The sequence below is a fragment of the Rhamphochromis longiceps genome, linkage group LG6, assembly GCF_057381845.1.
Source record: "Rhamphochromis longiceps isolate RC_006_pf linkage group LG6, R_longiceps_female_GT1.1, whole genome shotgun sequence".
Taxonomy (NCBI): Eukaryota; Metazoa; Chordata; class Actinopteri; order Cichliformes; family Cichlidae; genus Rhamphochromis; species Rhamphochromis longiceps.
In genome coordinates, this window is record NC_140562.1 from 2,719,109 (window position 1) to 2,737,525 (window position 18,417).

General features: G+C 45.0%; 1 protein-coding gene across 1 annotated transcript; it reads left to right on the top strand.

Annotated features, from left to right (window-relative positions):
• Nucleotides 1-6,304: 6,304 nt before the first annotated feature.
• spcs3 (signal peptidase complex subunit 3) lies at nucleotides 6,305-15,567 on the top strand. The gene is made up of 5 exons (XM_085408914.1): nucleotides 6,305-6,533; nucleotides 6,933-7,006; nucleotides 7,466-7,542; nucleotides 10,156-10,271; nucleotides 15,342-15,567. The coding sequence occupies exons 1-5, from the start codon at nucleotides 6,391-6,393 to the stop codon at nucleotides 15,472-15,474; spliced, it is 543 nt and encodes a 180-aa protein (XP_085265040.1). The 5' UTR covers nucleotides 6,305-6,390; the 3' UTR covers nucleotides 15,475-15,567.
• The last annotated feature ends 2,850 nt before the right edge of the window (nucleotides 15,568-18,417 follow it).

The following is an 18,417-nucleotide window of genomic DNA, read 5'->3' on the forward strand; positions in this document are numbered from 1 at the left end:
GACAGTGGCTCACCGATGCCAATGACATAATTACCCAGCTACATTTCCGAAAGAATGCAAAAGCATTGACATATATTTTTCCTTCCTACAATAGCCCGACGGGCAGGGCAGAGATAGATTTTGGTAGCCCGACTGGAAAAATCGTTAGCCCCGGGGCCTCGGGCTAGCGATTTTGCGAGCCCTGTATCTGATTGAGAAATCACTCATCTTTGGAAAAGAGAGTTTATTACAGAGAAATGTCTCTTTCCAAAATAAAAGCTATACTATACGCTTCTTCTGGGCTATATTGTCAGCAGCATATTAAACATATCAGGTCCCCATAAGGAGAATCCTGTGCTAACGGCTGTCTAAATGACTCGGGTAAAGTTTGTAGCATGCGTGCTTGTTGTTTTTGTCTTCTTCCACTTGTCTTTGCACTAGGATGATGTCGGCGTAAATGTGCAGTCATATTCGTTGTGTTCCCACTAGTGCTGTCAGCGTTAATCTCGTTGAAATGACATTAACACCACAACACGGCAAATCTCCATTAACGAGCTACCCCTGATCGCCCCGTGCATGGGGCTGGATGGCCAACACGTTAACGAGCTAACTGCGCTAACACACTAGCTCCCACCCATGTAATTGAGCATTGCGTGGCACATCCAACATACTGTTTTACTTTAGTCCATGACGCGCTTACCTTCAGGGTCATACGTCACATGAAAACCAAAATAATTCCAAACGCCAGATCTGAATGAGGGTGGGGGAGGTTCAATTTGCCATGTTGCAAGGAGAGCTTAACTTCTGTCTTGCTAGCTTGCCCTGCGCTCTTCCTTCTGACGATGCTGTCTGTGTGGAGCGCTCAGTGGATCTGCGCTCGACAGTGCAGCCTAGGCGGAGTAGTCGAACGCAGATTCACTGAGCGCTCAACACAGACAGCATCGTCAGAAGGAAAGTTGATAAAATAAATTACAAATTTTGTATTGTTCGATACATATGCGTACCGAACCGAAAGCACTGTATCGAACGGTTCAATATCGATACGAATATCGTTGCACCCCTAATATATATGTATATATATATATATACATATGTGTGTGTGTGTGTGTGTGTATAGGTCCCTCATCCTATTCATGTAGCCCCTTCCGCCGGGGTTACTTGCGTAGTAGCATTCCAACAATGCCCTGTTTTCGTCTCTTGCCCACCGATGCCTTCTTGTTCCAGTAGCCCACTTTTCGTCAGGGTGCCCTGGTTCCTCAACACCTGACGCGGACCTTGTTGATCCGGGTGACGTCCGAGCCGGCATGCCTTCATATTTATCTGTCTCGCTCATGTCTGCGGTAGGCTTGCTTAGCATAGGGGGTCTAGCCTTAGGACCCTTACTGGATACAGACACCCCAGGCAGGAATTGAACTTGCGATCTTCTGTTCCAAAGGCGCATAGTCTAACCACTACGCTATCCAGCTGCTACATAGTGGTGGTAGACAAACAGAAGAAGACGGCCGTAGTGATCGATGTAGCGGTTCCGAATGACAGCAATATCAGGAAGAAGGAACAAGAGAAGCTGGAGAAATACCAAGGGCTCAGAGAAGAGCTCGAGAGGATGTGGAGGGTGAAGGTGACGGAGGTAATCGGAGCACTAGGTGCGGTGACTCCCAAGTTAGGCGAGTGGCTCCAGCAGATCCCGGGAACAACATCGGAGATCTCTGTCCAGAAGAGCGCAGTCCTGGGAACAGCTAAGATACTGCAGTCAAAGGAGCTTGCAAAGAAAAGCGTCTGGACTTCTTTAAGTTGCTTGAAGACGTTTCACCTCTCATCCGAGAAGCTTCTTCAGTTCTAAGGTCAAATGGTAGAGAGTCCCAGATATAAACCTAGTGGGAGTGACCCCTCACAGAGGGACAAAAGGACCCCCTGATGATCCTCTAATCGCCTGAGCTGATTGGGACCCACACCCAGTTTCACACCTTGGCTCAGGCGATTAGAGGATCATCAGGGGGTCCTTTTGTCCCTCTGTGAGGGGTCACTCCCACTAGGTTTATATCTGGGACTCTCTACCATTTGACCTTAGAACTGAAGAAGCTTCTCGGATGAGAGGTGAAACGTCTTCAAGCAACTTAAAGAAGTCCAGACGCTTTTCTTTGCAAGCTCCTTTGACTACGATGACCTGGATGACTGAGAACCTTCACAGACCTAAGATACTGCAGGACCCTCAAGCTCCCAGGCCTCTGGTAGAGGACCTGAGCTTGAAGGATAAACCGCCCGCAGGGGCGTGCTGGGTGTTTTTTCTTTTTTGTATGTATGTGTATATATATGTGTGTGTATGTATATATATGTGTGTATATATACATACACAGCACTTGTTGTGCGCATGCGCCAACCAGCGTGCAGCCTGTTACAGTCGCTCCTGCTTTTCTCTTAGTTTAGCTCTTTTTTCTTACGTATTCTTTTTTTTCCTGACTTGTATTTTCATCCGTTTTCTATCTCTTACTCAATCATGTGGATTGAGAGAGTTTTTGTTCTTCAGGTGGCCGTGGAACTGTTACTTTTATCAAGGAACGGGACCGCGGCACATCTCCTACACTCACAGACTGTTTACTCCAGAGATCAGCTGATCGCCCTGATGCCGGCCGGCTCGCTGGCCAGGCCCGCAGAAGTACCAGCTGAAATTTGGAGGAAAACACATCGGGGATGCAGAGGTCAAGGACAGAAAAGAAGAAAAAAGGTGACGGTGAGACAGCAGAGGCTCGAAGCAAGGAGGAGGTTTAAACCGTGTCTGCCGTCTATCGTGATGGGAAATGTGCGATCGTTGGCAATTAAAATCGACGAGCTCTCAGCACTGGTACGGAGTCAGAGGGAATACCGAGAGTGTAGCCTGATGTGTTTCACCGAATCATGGCTGCACCAGGTCATTCCCGATGAGAATGCTTCCGTGGAAGGCTTCCACACTGTTCGGGCGGACAGGGACAGCATCGCTAGCGGTAAGCGGAAAGGAGGTGGGCTTGCTGTTTTAGTTAACAAGCGGTGGTGTAACCCTGCCAACATAACAATCAAAGAAAGGATTTGTTGCCCGGACACTGAACTGTGTGCTGTTGGACTCAGGCCGTATTATTTACCCAGGGAATTCTCTCACGTCATCTTGGTGGCTGTTTATGTACCCCCCTCTGCTAACCCCACAGCTGCATGTGACACTATCCACTCTGCCATAGCTCGGCTACAGACTCAGCACCCGAGTGCCTTTATTGTGATCTCGGGTGACTTCAACCATGTATCACTGGACAATACACTACCAACATTCAAACAATATGTGGACTGTCCCACCAGGGGAGAGAAAACTTTAGACTTACTGTATGCTAACGTCAAGAATGCATACAGCTCCTCCTCCCTCCCCCCACTTGGTAGGTCAGATCATAACCTGATTCACCTCACCCCCCGCTATGTGCCAATTGTGAGGAGGGAACCTGTGACCACCAGGACTGTCAGGAGGTGGTCAGAGGAGGCCTTAGCAGAACTACAGGGCTGTTTCGAGGTGACCGACTGGGAAACACTCTGTGAGCCTCACGCCGAGGACATCAATGGGCTTACTGAGTGTATCACAGACTACATAACTTTCTGCACCGACTCCATTGTTCCAGCTCAGACTGTTCATTGTTACCCAAATAACAAGCCGTGGGTGACTAAGGACATCAAAGCCCTCCTCAACAACAAGAAGAGGGCTTTCAGAGGGGGCAACAAAGAGGAGGTGAGGAAGATCCAGGTGTTACTAAAGGACAAGATCAGAGAGGCTAAGGACAATTACAGGAGGAAGCTGGAGTGGAAACTCCAGCAGAACAGCATGAGAGAGGTGTGGAGGGGCATGAAGACCATCACTGGATTCAGGCCAACCAACAGCAGGGGAACTGAGGGAGGTGAGAATAGAGCCGACGAGTTGAATCTGTTTTTCAATAGATTCGACACCACAGTGTCTGCTCCCACCCCCACAACCTCACCTGTAGTCAGCCTGGAACCCAGAGCCACACCACTGTGCCAGCCTCTCTCTTCACATGTTGCCTCCTGTGAGATTCCTGACACCCCTCCCCCACCCATCACCTTCACTCAATACCAGGTTGAGATGCAAATGAGGAGACTTCACTCAGGCAAGTCTGCTGGACCAGACGGAGTGAGTCCCCTCGTCCTCAAGACCTGTGCCCCCCAGCTGTGTGGAGTCTTTCATAAACTGTTTATGCTGAGTCTGAGTCTGCAGAGGGTCCCGGTGATGTGGAAGACATCATGCCTCGTCCCTGTACCAAAGACGCCACGTCCCAGTGGCCCCCAGGATTACAGGCCAGTGGCACTGACCTCCCACATCATGAAGACCCTGGAAAGGCTCATCCTGGACCAGCTGCGACCCATAGTAAGACCACATCTGGATCCCCTTCAGTTCGCTTATCAGCCTCGTCTCGGAACTGAGGACGCCATCATCTACCTGCTCAATCGTGTCTACACCCATCTGGACCAGCCGGCGAGCACTGTGAGGGTCATGTTTTTTGACTTTTCCAGTGCTTTCAACACCATCAGGCCGACCCTCCTGGGTGATAAGTTAGCAGCGATGCAGGTGGATGCTTCTCTGGTGTCCTGGATTGTTGATTACCTGACAGGAAGACCACAATATGTACGTCTCCCACAGTGTGTGTCTGACAAGGTGATCAGCAACACAGGGGCACCACAGGGGACTGTCCTCTCCCCCTTCCTCTTCACCCTCTACACCACAGACTTCAGCCACTGCACAGAGACCTCCATCTTCAGAAGTTTTCTGATGACTCTGCGGTGGTTGGATGCATCAGCAGGGATGATGAGACAGAGTACCGGGCTGTGGTCGACTCCTTTGTCACGTGGTGTGAGCAGAATCATCTGCAGCTCAACGTGGCAAAGACCAAGGAACTGATCGTGGACTTCAGGAAGACCAGGAAACACTTGACCCCTGTTTCAATCCAGGGGGTCAGTGTGGACATTGTGGAGGACTATAAATACCTTGGAGTTCACATTGACAATAAACTGGACTGGGCTAAAAACACCACAGCACTTTACAGGAAGGGCCAGAGTCGTCTCTATTTTTTGAGGCGACTGAGGTCCTTCAACATCTGCCAGAAAATGCTGAGGATTTTCTATGAGTCTGTTGTGGCCAGTGCGATCCTCTATGCTGTTGCATGCTGGGGGAGCAGGCTGAGGGTCGCAGATGCCAACAGACTTAATAAACTGATCCGTAAGGCCAGCAATGTTATGGGGATGGAGCTGGACTCCCTTACGGTGGTGTCGGAGAGGCGGATGCTGTCCAAGATAAAGACAATGTTGGATAACACCTCCCACCCACTCCATGACATGCTGGTCAGTCACAGGAGCTCGTTCAGTGAGAGACTGAGATTACCGAAAAGCACCACTGAACGACACAGGAAATCATTCCTGCCTGTGGCCATCTCCCTGTACAACGCATCCACTTAACACACTGTTTGCTGCTACAACTACACGTTTCTTTTCCAACTATTTATTTATGAGTGACTTATGTATGTATGTATGTATATATATGTATATATTGTACTATTCTTAGTTAGTGTATTGTCTGTCTTGTCTTAATGTTGGTTTATAATGGAGCACTGTAACAAAAAATAATTTCCCCCAGGGATCAATAAAGTATTCTGATTCTGATATATATATGTGTGTGTGTATGTTTACTTTCAGTTATTGTCGATTTCATTGTGGCGTGCCAACTGCACTGTGGCAGTGATGTGTATTCCTCTGATTGGGAGAAAAGAAAAAGGAGGTGTGATTCTGTTCTGAATGATTCAATATGTCCCTTGTCTCTTTGAGATTGTCATTGTTATTGTTCTAAATAAAGTTCATTTAAAAGAATTATCAGGGTTAATAGTTATGGTTTAGGCTGATGGTTAAGGTTAGGCATTGTCAATGAAATGTCCCCACTGAGATATGAAAACGAATGTGTGTGTGTTACAGAGGTTACAGTTCATTTGCCTCATTTTAAACCGACGGAACGTTTTGAATAAGGAAGTGAGAGCTTCCGCTTACTCATCGTTCCAAAGCTCTTTCCGGTTCCTGCCGCCGCGCGAGGCGAGCGAACACACATGTGCACATGTTTAAACCCGGCCGAGAGTCACAAACACTGATTCATGTTTAATGTGAGTCAGAGCCATGTTGGACTACACACCTATGCTGCTTCACCTAGACTGTGATTCTTTTAAAACTGTCTTCTGGCCGAAAACGCTTCAAATTCGCTTTATTTTGAAAGGCCTTAACCGGAAGTATGTGTTTATTCCAGGTAACTTCACGTTTCCGGTTTGCGCTAACGCTACATCCGCTGCAGGGCTTGGAACAAGTCTGTCGTTTGAATTAGTGTCCGTGTGGTACTTGCTGAATCCCAATATGAACACGGTCCTGTCGAGAGCTAACTCGCTGTTTGCCTTCTCCCTGAGCGTCATGGCGGCTCTGACTTTCGGCTGCTTCATCACCACAGCGTTTAAAGACAGAAGGGTTCCTGTGGACATCCACGTCTCTAAAGTCATGCTGTAAGTCTCTGCTTTCAACAGCTGTTAGCATCACACCAGGTTCTATCGTGTCTTTGTTCCGTGTAGCAGAGGCTGCAGGCTGGTTTACATGCTAGCTGTTTGGCGGGAGCCGCTCTGTGGCCTGCGGTCCTGAGCCTGGACAGCATCCTCAGTCTCGGGATACTCACTGTGCCTGGAAGGGGTGCAGAGCGGTAGTTCAGAGCAGTACTGTACCACAGCTGTGTACCATAGTACAGATATGTACAGATATGTACTGTACCACAGCTGTACAGTACATCTCTGTAGTACAGAAGCATTTAGGGTCATGTGAGGAACAGCAGTCGTTTCTTTCACCTTTGCATGCATCCGTCCCAACTTCTACATGTCGAGTGACGTTTGTAACTTCTCTCTCTCTCACAGGAAGAACGTTGATGACTTCACTGGACCCCGAGAACGAAGTGACCTGGGTTTCATCACCTTTGACCTTTCAGCTGATATCCTTCCTATTAAAGCATTGATGTGTTTGATCTTTTCTTCTTGCGATGTGTTGCAGCTGCTTCAGAGAATCTTTGCAATAAGAGTGCACTGTGTGGCTGCTCATGATTGTGCATTTATTCAGCTCTTTGTAGACTTGTCGTCTTTTTTAAAAACTCCATCCTGAGACAAAAGAACAGTTTGAAGCAGCTGTGTGTGTTGGGCGTTACTAAATGAATGCCAGTAGGTCTGACAGAGATTCCAGCCAAAGGCTTGTAATTATACAGTCATTACATTGACCCTGCACGCTCACTGCTGAATCATTCACATTTGAGTTCAAGTCGCGTTAACACCAGATTATCCCTGGTTACCATGGCGATGTACACCATTGTTTTAGGCACTGACAATGCAGTGAAGATGCTCGGATTCATTTTTGTTTTCCTCTCTCGGTTCTGTTGATGGTCCTTAACTTTTCCCACATTTGCAGCCAATTTTTGATTGGAATGTGAAGCAGTTGTTTCTCTATCTGTCTGCTGAGTATGCCACAAAGAGCAATGTAAGTCCTAATGCACACACACCTCGACCTTTTAGTAAGAAGCAGGCATGAAGCACGCTACATATGGCTTATCAAAGCATCACATTGTGTCTGACGGTTAGTGTACAGGTCAAACTACAAGTCTGATGTGTGAATGCACGCCAGCACTCTGATCACTTTAAGCATTCAGTCACTCGTCTCACCTCATCTTCATCGTCACGTTGTTATGAGAATGCTGAACATGAGGCTTTTTGCATAAGTCAGTGACAGCGGTCCATACAGATCACCGACGGCAAACAATACACAGCTGGGTGGTTTTTAGCTGTCAGAGGAGTGGTTTCAGGGCTCGCAAAATTTCAAAACCCCTGGTAGCCCTTCAGGCAGGGACTCGTCAGTTTTAGCCCAAAATAAATGTAAGTAGCCCGAATAAAAAAGAGAGCAATTTTTTGATTGATGTTTTGTTTCTGTTACAATATTATACATTAAAGTATAATATTGTAACGGAAACAAAACATTAATCAAAAATAGTTGAAACAAAAATTACAACATTGTATAAAAATTACAATCATCAACTCAAACACTTGGTTCTAATTGAACAGAAGTTTCTATGAACTTGTAAGAACTGTGTAGGACTTGAATCAGTCTGTGTCAGATCCTGAATCTGACATTTCCACTGAAGTCACGGTAAGAGACAAGTGGAACCAAGATCGAGGCCGTTTGCTTTTTGAAGTTTGCACAGACTGCTGCATTGTGCCAGTGGTCGTTCACTCTGTTTGTCAATGGCAACATAGTAGCTGTTCTAAACAGATTTTCAGGTTTATTTTTAGTTTGTTATTTGCAATTGGTGTTTGTTCTGGGAAAGATATTGCAGACTGAGCAATAATGCATTTCTTGCATTTCTCATGGGTTCTAATGGGGGCCTTTCTTAAAATGACTGGTCCCAGTAACAAAGGCGCTTGTCAGTTCAGAAATCGAGAGAAAACCAACAACACACCCGGCAGAACATTATGTTATTTACACGGGTGCACATAAGTGGTCCGCATGTGCGCATTCGCTGTCAAAATAAAAGACGCACCAGATAAGAAGTTGCAGCGCGCGTTTGCGTCCATATAAAAAGCTGTTTTTGTCTGCTAGAGTGGGATTTTCACGGCACATTCTGCACCACATCTCTGTGCGTTCATCATTTGTTTGAAGCCAGCTCACCTTCTGCAACCACTTTTCCGAGAATACGTGCTTCTTTTGTGGTTCGGACTCCTTCTGACATTTCTTTGGAGGTGGAGGAACATCACAGTAATTGCTTAAAGGAGCTTCTTGACATCTTTAAGAGTTCTAAACAAATGTCTGTCCTCCTCCAGAAAATCTTATGTACGCAAACACGCGTTGCAACTTCTTATCTTTTTTATTTTGACAGCGAATGCACACCTGCGGACCACTTATGTGCAGCCCTGGTTATTTAGCTCATCATATTGCAGCCACAGAAATTATTTTGTCCATGAAACCATAAAGCTGCACTTTCTTTTTGCCTTATAGTCTGATTTGTCATAACTTCTCCGTTGTGTGGTAAGCTTTTCTTTGGCTGTCACTTCTTCACCCTGACCTGTCTTATTTGGCTCAGCAGAACTGAAATGCTTTTACACACTCACTCACATAAGCTCAGCGATTCTCTGCGCGATCAACCTCTCACATGTTTAAGCTGCAGGAGATTTCACTTGTCATGTTTGCATAGTAAGCTAACGATTAATAAGACGATGTCAGAGGAATTGGTGCACAAATTATCATCACTCACAGATCAGTGCTGTCGCTCTCTATACACAGTTCACGCGATTGCAAAGTGAAAGCAAAAAAACGAGCGCAAATTCAAACGCGATTTCAATATGTCACATATTGGCAGTGGCTCACCGATGCCAATGACATAATTACCCAGCTACATTTCCGAAAGAATGCAAAAGCATTGACATATATTTTTCCTTCCTACAATAGCCTGACGGGCAGGGCAGATATAGATTTTGGTAGCCCGACTGGAAGAATCGCTAGCCCCGGGACGTCGGGCTAGCGATTTTGCGAGCCCTGGGTTTGATACGTAACAGTGAGCAAGAGAGTACGTGAAAGGTGTTTGCAGAGTGTGTGTGTAACAACAACAAAACTCAGTAGTTCATCTAATCAGAGTTTGACAGGATTAGGATGAGCCCAAGTCTCCCAGCTGTTTCCAGAAGTTCCCTGAAGGTGTGTAACTGCAAACAGCTGCAGGATCTGTGTGTAAGCGTCTGTGTGGAGCTCAGACAGTTGCGCAACAACTTTAGTAGGATCAGCTGGTGTGTCTGTAACAGTGTAACCACAACATTGTCATGTGTCAGTGTTTTGGAAATTTGTGACTGTATCAATCAATCAATCTTTATTTATAAAGCACTTTTCATACAAAGATGTAGCACAAAGTGCTTTACATGGTTAGCTGTAGCTGTGAGGAACACGGCTGTAAAGATAACACAACTATATTCACACAAAGACATTTTAGCCCGGAGGAGGCAGGGATCTAACCACCAGCCTTCTGATTGGTAGATGAACCGCTGCCTGACCATGGATGGAGGTCCTGCAGTATAATTAATCTGTGTGTGTGTGTGTGTGTGTGTGTGTCAGTCTCTGAACCAGGTCGTCCTGTGGGATAAGATCGTTCTTCGAGGTGAGAACACCAAGCTGAACCTCAGAGACATGAAGTCCAAGTACTTCTTCTTTGACGATGGAAACGGACTGAGGTGAGATACCAGATGTGTATCAACACATGTTCTGGACTACTAAAATCAATAACATCCACCAGCAACTCAGTTCACATGTTGTGTCTACCCCCTCTCCAGAACCTTTTCTCCTTTTTGAGCTGTTTTCCACTCTTCATCTTCCTGATTTATCTGATATTTCTAAGTTTGTGTAGATCAAAGCCTGCCACGTGTCATCTTGACCCTATGCCTGCAGGGTTTGTGAAATCCTGCCTCTCTTCCTTACTCCCACTCATCTCTGCTATATTCACTCTTCACTCACCACCAGTATCGTTCCCTCCATATTCAAGATTGCTCTAGTCACTCCTATACTGAAAATACCTTCTTTAGATCCTAACAACTTTAACAACCTCTGTCTGTTTTCTAATCTACCCTTCATTTCTAAAATACTCGAAAAAGTGGTTGCAGCTCAACTTCATTCACACCTGGTTAATAATAACATCTACGAGAGATTTCAGTCTGGTTTTCGTTCATGTCACAGTGCAGAAGCTGCTCTACTTAAAGTCACTAACGATCTTCTAATCGCAGCTGACTCTGGTCTTTCACCATTCTCGTCCTTTTGGATCTGAGCTCAGCCTTTAGTGATGTTTCAGTCGCGAACGAAATGGTTCTTAGAGCCGGCTCTTTGACGTGAACGACGCGAGCCGGCTCCTTATTGCGAGCCGTGGGTTTTTGTTTTTTTTTTCCTTTCTCTCACCCTCTCTCTCGCACTTTTTCCCGCTTCACTCCGCACGCGAGCCTTGTGCTTTGCGCTGGGCAGAGGGGGGGGGGGGCGGTAGTTACACTGGCAGTAGCTCAGGAACAGAGCGGGAGGGAGAGAGAGAGCAGGGACAACAACGTCCCATTAGAAAGGTATAGTAATCATCCACAACTATTTTCAGTTGCAGATGATAAAGGATTCAGAAAGTTTATTCATGCAGGTCCATATGACAGAGAATGTGCATCTTCTTTTTGTTTTCATATTATAATTTATATTTAATTGTGTTGTGTTTGCAGTGTTTTGTGTTGTTTCACTTTAAATTTGTTTAAAAGGAAAAAGCTGAAAATTTAAATAGTCTTTTTAGTGAGCCGAGCCGAAAGAGCCGGTTCTCTAAAAAGAGCCGGAAATCCCATCACTATCAGCCTTCGACACATCTGTCACTCTGTCCTTCTAAGCAGACTCTCCTCTCTCTGCATCTCTGACACACCCCTCGCCTGGTTTCAATCATATCTCTTTGACGCTCCCAATTTATTCAACTAAGATCATTCCGCTCTCATCTATTCCCCGTCACCTCTGGTGTACCCCAAGGCTCAGTCTTAGGCCCGCTTCTCTTTATAATATACATCCTCCCTCCACATCCTCCTTGCTGATGACACCCGTGTATCTCTCTTGCAGACCTGATTCCTCCCTCCCACCTTCTTCCTTTACAGAATGTCTATCCGAGTTAAAATCCTGGTTTTCTAATTTTTTAAAGCTCAATGAGGATAAAACTGAGATCCTCCTTATTGGCACCAAATCCAACCTTTTGAAGGCAAACCATTTCTCTCTCACTATCGTTAACTCCACAGTTTCCCCTTCTCCTCAGGTTAAGAGCCTTGGTGTCATCCTAGACAGTTCGCTTTCCTATAAATCTCACATCAATAACCTCACCCGTTCTGCCTACTTCCATCTACGTAACATTAACAGATTGCTTCCTTCTCTTTCCACCCAGTCTACGTCCATTCTTGTCCACAGTCTTGTTACCTCCCATATTGACTACTGCAATTCTCTTCTGCATGGTCTCCCCCAAAAATCCCTCCATAAGCTTCCAACTGGTTCAAAGCTCTGCTGCTCGCACTATCACCAGAACCCCTCCTACCAGCACATCACCTGTTCTTCAGGAACTTCACCTGCTCACAGTGAAATTCCGAATAATATACAAACTTCTTCTGCTCACCTTCAAGGCCATTCATAACCTCGCTCCTCCTTACCTTTCTGACCTGTTAAGCACCACTTGTTCTGCCCGTTCACTTCGTTCTTCTTCTTCTATCCAGCTTTCTGTGCCTTCTTCCCGCCTCAGCACCGTGGGAAGCAGAGCTTTCAGCTGCTCTGCTCCCAGGCTGTGGAGCTCTCTGCCCCCAGATATAACAAACACTGGTTCTCTCCCCCAGTTTAAATCTCAACTCAAAACCCATCTGTTAAAATCTGCATACTCACTGTGAATCCACTGTTTGTTCGTTTTATCTTGTGCTTTTGTTTTATTGTTCTTCATTGTGTCATTGTTCTATCATGTGTTTTTTATCTATTGTGCAGTGTCCTCGGGTGTCTTGAAAGGTGCTTTATAAATAAAATGTGTTATTATTATTAACTGTTCATTACACTGGCCTCTATTTTTCTCTCTGAGCATAATTGTAACCAGTGTTTCCTAATGCTAAACATGTTACCTGATAGGCTCTTCTGATCAAGCTCACATCATCATATTACTTAGTCTTCTTTGGTAGTAGGTGGGCCTCATTAAATACCAACAGGGGTTAGGGGGCCAAGTCTGCTTGGTTCTTGGCTCCACACGGTCACAAAGAACAGGCAGGCATGAACCTCCGATGACATGTTCATCACTCAGACCTAAGTGGACTCATGGAGGCAGACTCTGTCCTCGTTAGCGGCAGCGATACCATCTATCAGAGGAGATCCTTAGCATTAAACCATCAGCATTGAGCTCTGAATGCACTCAAGACATGATCATTAACGGGCTTAGATCTTAGGACCTGTTCCTCATCTTTCTCCTGAATGTTCTAGTTGGGAATGTGACTTCAGCCCATACTTAATGTACAGGCTTTAACTTGGACTTTCATTCATTTTTTTCCTGCCACCTTCAGCTGACACACAAACACAGTCCCTCCCTCACACATGTTCTTTTATGATAAAGCAGGGCTGGATATGGCGACCCTCAGTCCTCCCTTACTTACTAATAGGCCTCAGCTGCCGGGGGATTCCCATGATGCACTGCTTCTTCTTCACTCACTATGTGTTAATACTAGAGATGGCACGATACCACTTTTTTATGTCCGATACCGATACCGATATCATAAATTTGGATATCTGCCGATACCGATATGAATCCGATATAGTGTTTTTTAATCAACAAAACTGTTTTTTAAATATCTTGCTGCATTTTGTATAAGTTCATACTCAAGTTTAAAACAACAACTACACTAAAGCTATTCTGTTATACCTGTATGCAAAAAAAAATATTTCATAGTTCAGCAATACTGATCAATCTAATAAACTTAAACCTACACCATCCTCCCTATTCTGGTATTTTAAAGAGTACTTAGCATAAATATTAAGCAGCCTAACTAATAGGGTTCCAACTCCCAGCAACAACAAAAATAAATAAATAAAAAATAGGGAACCACCCCTCACGCTCCACCTCATGATGCTTAATCGACGTAATCAACCTTAATTTGATGCAGTGTGAAAAAAAAATGCACAGAAATCAATTATTTTTCAAGAAATATTAAATAGATTCAACATCTTTCTTCAACAAAATTGCAGACTGCACAGATGGTACCTTCCCAAAGGAAAAAGTACTATAGCTTACTAGGGTATATTAGACTTAACAGTTACTATATACAGTAATGGACTTCTATTTATTTTGCATCAAATTAAAACTTTGGGTGTCAGATAATTATTTATTAAAAGCTCGACATTTTAAATGAGAATAAGAAAGAAAAGTATGTCTTTGTGCCCCCTTTTCCCTGTTAATGCCCTATCAGCCCCCCTGGCTAAACTTTGCTAGATCCGCCCCTGCACAGTTACCAGCGTCAGCTACGTAGAAAAAGATCCTGGTGTAGAAAGTAATATTAAATAAATTCTAACAACAGCTGATCAAGCTTAAACGTGCTGCTGTTGTTCAGCCGCTGGTTTCCTCTTTCTGGTGCAAAGTGGGCCAAAAGCAAACTAGAGACACGGACTCGCGACAGAAAATCCGATCAGCTGATCGTTAAGCAGTTTCATGATTGAAGTAGCAGCAAGAAGAGGCAGTCGCTCCATATATCGTTTGTTAAGCTTAATGCAGGAATGCTTTACAAACATTCAGCGATGGACTTACACACTTGCTTTACTTCTCTCGGGATAACTTTGTCGGAGATGAAATGCCGGGTTGCTAGCGAAGCTCCACATGCTATCCAGACCACCGACAGGTCCCGCATGCCACAGCCGCTCTATCACGTGATGCATACTGCTCCGTTCTGAGGCGAGTTACGGCGTGTTGCAAGTTTTGTGAGGTGCTTTTGTGATATTTAATGGATCGGATTACATTTTTTATTTTTCTCCGATATCCGATCCAGTAATTTAGGTCAGTATCGGACCGATACGTAATATCGGATCGGTCCATCTCTAGTTAATACATCTCTCTGCATTTAATCCTTAGTTATTATTAATCTCTGGCTCTCGTCCACAGCGTGTCTTTGTTCTGGCTTCCTTCTCTCACTCACAGCAGATGGCCCCGCCCCTCCCTGAGCCTAGTTCTGCTGGAGGTTTCTTCCTGTTAAAAGGGAGTTTTTCCTTCCCACTGTCACCAAAGTGCTGCTCATAGGGGGTCACATGATTGTTGTTTTTTTTCTGTATTATTGTAGGGTCTTTAACTTGTAATATAAAGCACGTTGAGGCGACAGCTGTGATGTTGTTTGGCACTAAATAAATAAAACTGAACTGAATCAAAGGTAGCGTTTAGCAGCAATGGCTCATAATAAAGCTGTAATGTTGGAGCTTGACTTTAAGAAAAAACATTTGAACCCAAATGTTTGATGTTACAGACGGTAGGACTGATCATGTTTAAAGTCCCCGACTGATATAGAGACAGGTCTACCAGCAGCTTGATGGAAATGGTAACAGTCTCAGAGTCGAGTCCCAGTCTTGAGTTTAAAAAAATGATACGCATGAAATTTGAAACATCCTGAGTATTCTGACAAGGAGATTTGTTTCCCATAATGCAGTTCATTTTTTCCCGGAGCCTTTGTCGTCTCTTATTTCACATGCTTTTCACACACGTTGAACATGATTGGCTGATTGTCATTATTTCTCGTCGTCAGGGCCAATAAGAACATCACCTTGACATTGTCCTGGAATGTAGTTCCCAACGCTGGAATCCTGCCCCTGGTGGCTGGAAGTGGACACGTCAGCATACCTTTCCCAGAGACCTACGAGACCACCAAGAGCTATTAGAGATGCACACATCCAGCATTGACTGTGCTCTGACCGCTGAAACGAGATGTAACTGAGTTTTTGGTTTGTAATAAAAGTTGAAATTGGAACGTCTGTGTTTGTGAAGAGCTCTTCTGTGTTCTGACGAGCAAACAGTGATGCTGTCAGCATCGGTGTGTTCATGTACCTCCGTCTGGTCTGAGGGAGCAGCTCTGGCTAATACAGTGGATGTGTGTATTCATTGTAAAGCTGCTAGCTCGTAACCAACTCGCTAGCAGCATGGCCTCTTCACCTGTCCCTCCTGCACTTTCTTGCTCATTGTGTCAGATGTTTAGTTACTCCTCGGCCTCCTTTAGCAGTAATGATATCTGTAACAAATGTAGCATATTTGCAGCTCTGGAGGCCAGGATTACTGAATTGGAGACTCTGCTTCGCACCCTTCATTCACCCATAGCTAGCCAGGCCCCTGTAGCTGGTGCAGCCGAAGATAGCGTAGGCCCCTCTAGCTGTTTCTCAGCAGATCCCGAGCAGCTGGGGAAAGAGGGCGGCTGGGTCACGGTGAGGAGGAAGCATAGTCCTAAACAGAAGCCCCAGGTACACAACCAACCCGTTCATGTGTCTAACCGTTTTTCCCCACTCGGCGACACACCCGCCGGGGGTCAAACTCTGGTAATTGGTGATTCTGTTCTCAGACGTGAAGCTAGAGACACCGGCAACTAGGGGTGGGTTTTGATTATCATTTTACCGTTTAAAATCGATTCTAGCTTGGATAACGTGATATCGATTCATTAAAATCCTCAATAGATTTTTTTAATATAAATTTATTTTGCCCGAAACTCCGCCGATGGATCGAATCAGCGGAAAAAGGACGTAAACACAAAGCTCGACCCGCCGACGGATCAGGATCAGTGAGATGTCGCCTTTCTCACCTGACGGCACGGACACGGTCGGGGCTGAAAGCCGACAGCTCGCTGAGTCTGATGTGTCGGCGGGTCGAGCTTTGTGTTCACGCCCTTTTTGCGCCGATTCTGAAGCTGTTAGTTTTATCGCTCTCCAAACAATATTGACCGAACCAGCAGCAAAAGAAGATTCAAACTGCGCTTCACATAAACATCGTCATGAATTCACTCTGACTTTTGCTGTTTTGCTTCCACCACGATGCACAGCTCTCTCTCTCTCTCTCTCTCCAACAACAGTTTCCCGTCTAAAAATCTGTTTTCTGCATTATTCGCTTGCTTGTTACGCACAAGTCTACCGTTGTTTACAGCCTGTCGGACGCTGTTTTTTTCCTTTTACTTACTTCCGAAAAGAAAACCTAATTTCTGCCGTTCAATACTGAACAAATTTAAACTTTTTAAAATTATGTAAAATGCAAAACGCTGTGTCTCTAAAACCTCTGTAACTTTGCTCTGTTTCACTTCAGCAGCATCAGGTAATGTTCATGTGTTGATTCATGGTCTTCTTTCATTTTTGATCTACTGCAGAATATTATTATAAAATCCAGGCCAGGAAAATCTCCTTCATGCTTTTCTGTGTTTTATCCTCAGTTACTTTGACACAAAGGCCTCTGCTGTGATGCTCACACCTTTGATAAAGTCTCACAAGTGTCAGCTTTCTTTTTATAGATATAAAAATATGGAAATGTACTGATGCATGATCTGACTTATATTTCTGAAAACCCTTTCCTGTCTGATCATTTCCTGATAACATTTACATTTACAATAATTGATTACACAGCAGTGGAGAGTAGACTTCATCACAGATGTCTCTCTGAAAGTGCTGTAACTAAAGCTGTGTCCAAATTCATGGGCTGCATCCTCCTGAGGCCGCATTTGTAGACCGATTACATCACAGCGACACGCCGAAGCCTGTCCAAATTCGTAGACTCCTCCGAATGCAGCCGACAAATGCGTCCTCCTTTTCCCCGAATTTGAAGGATGGGTCGGGTGTGTCCTTCGTGGCCCACCATATCCCAGAATTCATAGCACGGCCCAGCCAAACTCCAGTTTCTGGCAATGGCGGCCGCTACTAAGTTTTAAAATTACTCATACTAATCTTTCTGGGTCCCAAAATAAATTTTAAACATATTTTCAGGCGATGTGGGTGTGTAAACTTCTAATATCTGCTCAGTTTATCAAGACATTTGCAAAAGTGCTTTGACGTTTTCGGAGACGTCTGTTACCCACCAGCTCGATAGCTAGCTGAGAGCTCGAGCATCACTAGAGCCGCAGAGAACGGCACAACTCCCGGCACATCATGTTCAGATTACCGCGGACTTTCCCTGCTCGGGTTAAACGTAATATATAAGTCACTTAGACAACCTAAAAATGTTATTGTTTGTCTTTTTTCAGTGTTTTATTTGTTCGCGAGTAAATCGGTTTGGCTGAGATTAAAGTTATTAGATTAGACAAAATAAAACTTTATTGATCCCCGGGTGGGTTCCTCCTTGGTTTTCACACAGCTGACTAAACGTCAAACAGAAAACTGATTAAACAGAAGTATGAGACGGTCGAGAATTTATGCCAGTGTCCTGTAATATTTTAGATAGCAAGGAGCAGACGGCTGAGTTTATTAAACTCCACCGAGACAGCGGTGACGCTAATCAGAAGGCGAGACCATCCAATTTCACGGCCGTTTACTTTCCGGCCTACCCCGCGAAGGCCGGGTCCTCAGGAGGATGCAGCCCATGAATTTGGACACAGCTATTGTTTAAGAATATAATCCACCCACTGTTATCATCTTCAATGCCCTGTACCAACACAGAGCAGCTATCTGAACGCTGCTCCAACAGAGGTCGATCATCTTATTAATAATTTTACCTCCTCACTACGTACGACTCTGGATACTGTAGCTCCTGTGAAAACTAAGTCCTCAAATTCCCATAATACACTGGGTGTTTCCTTTTCCAGTCACCTTTCTCACTCACTATGTGTTAACAGACCTCTCTGCATTGAATCATATCTG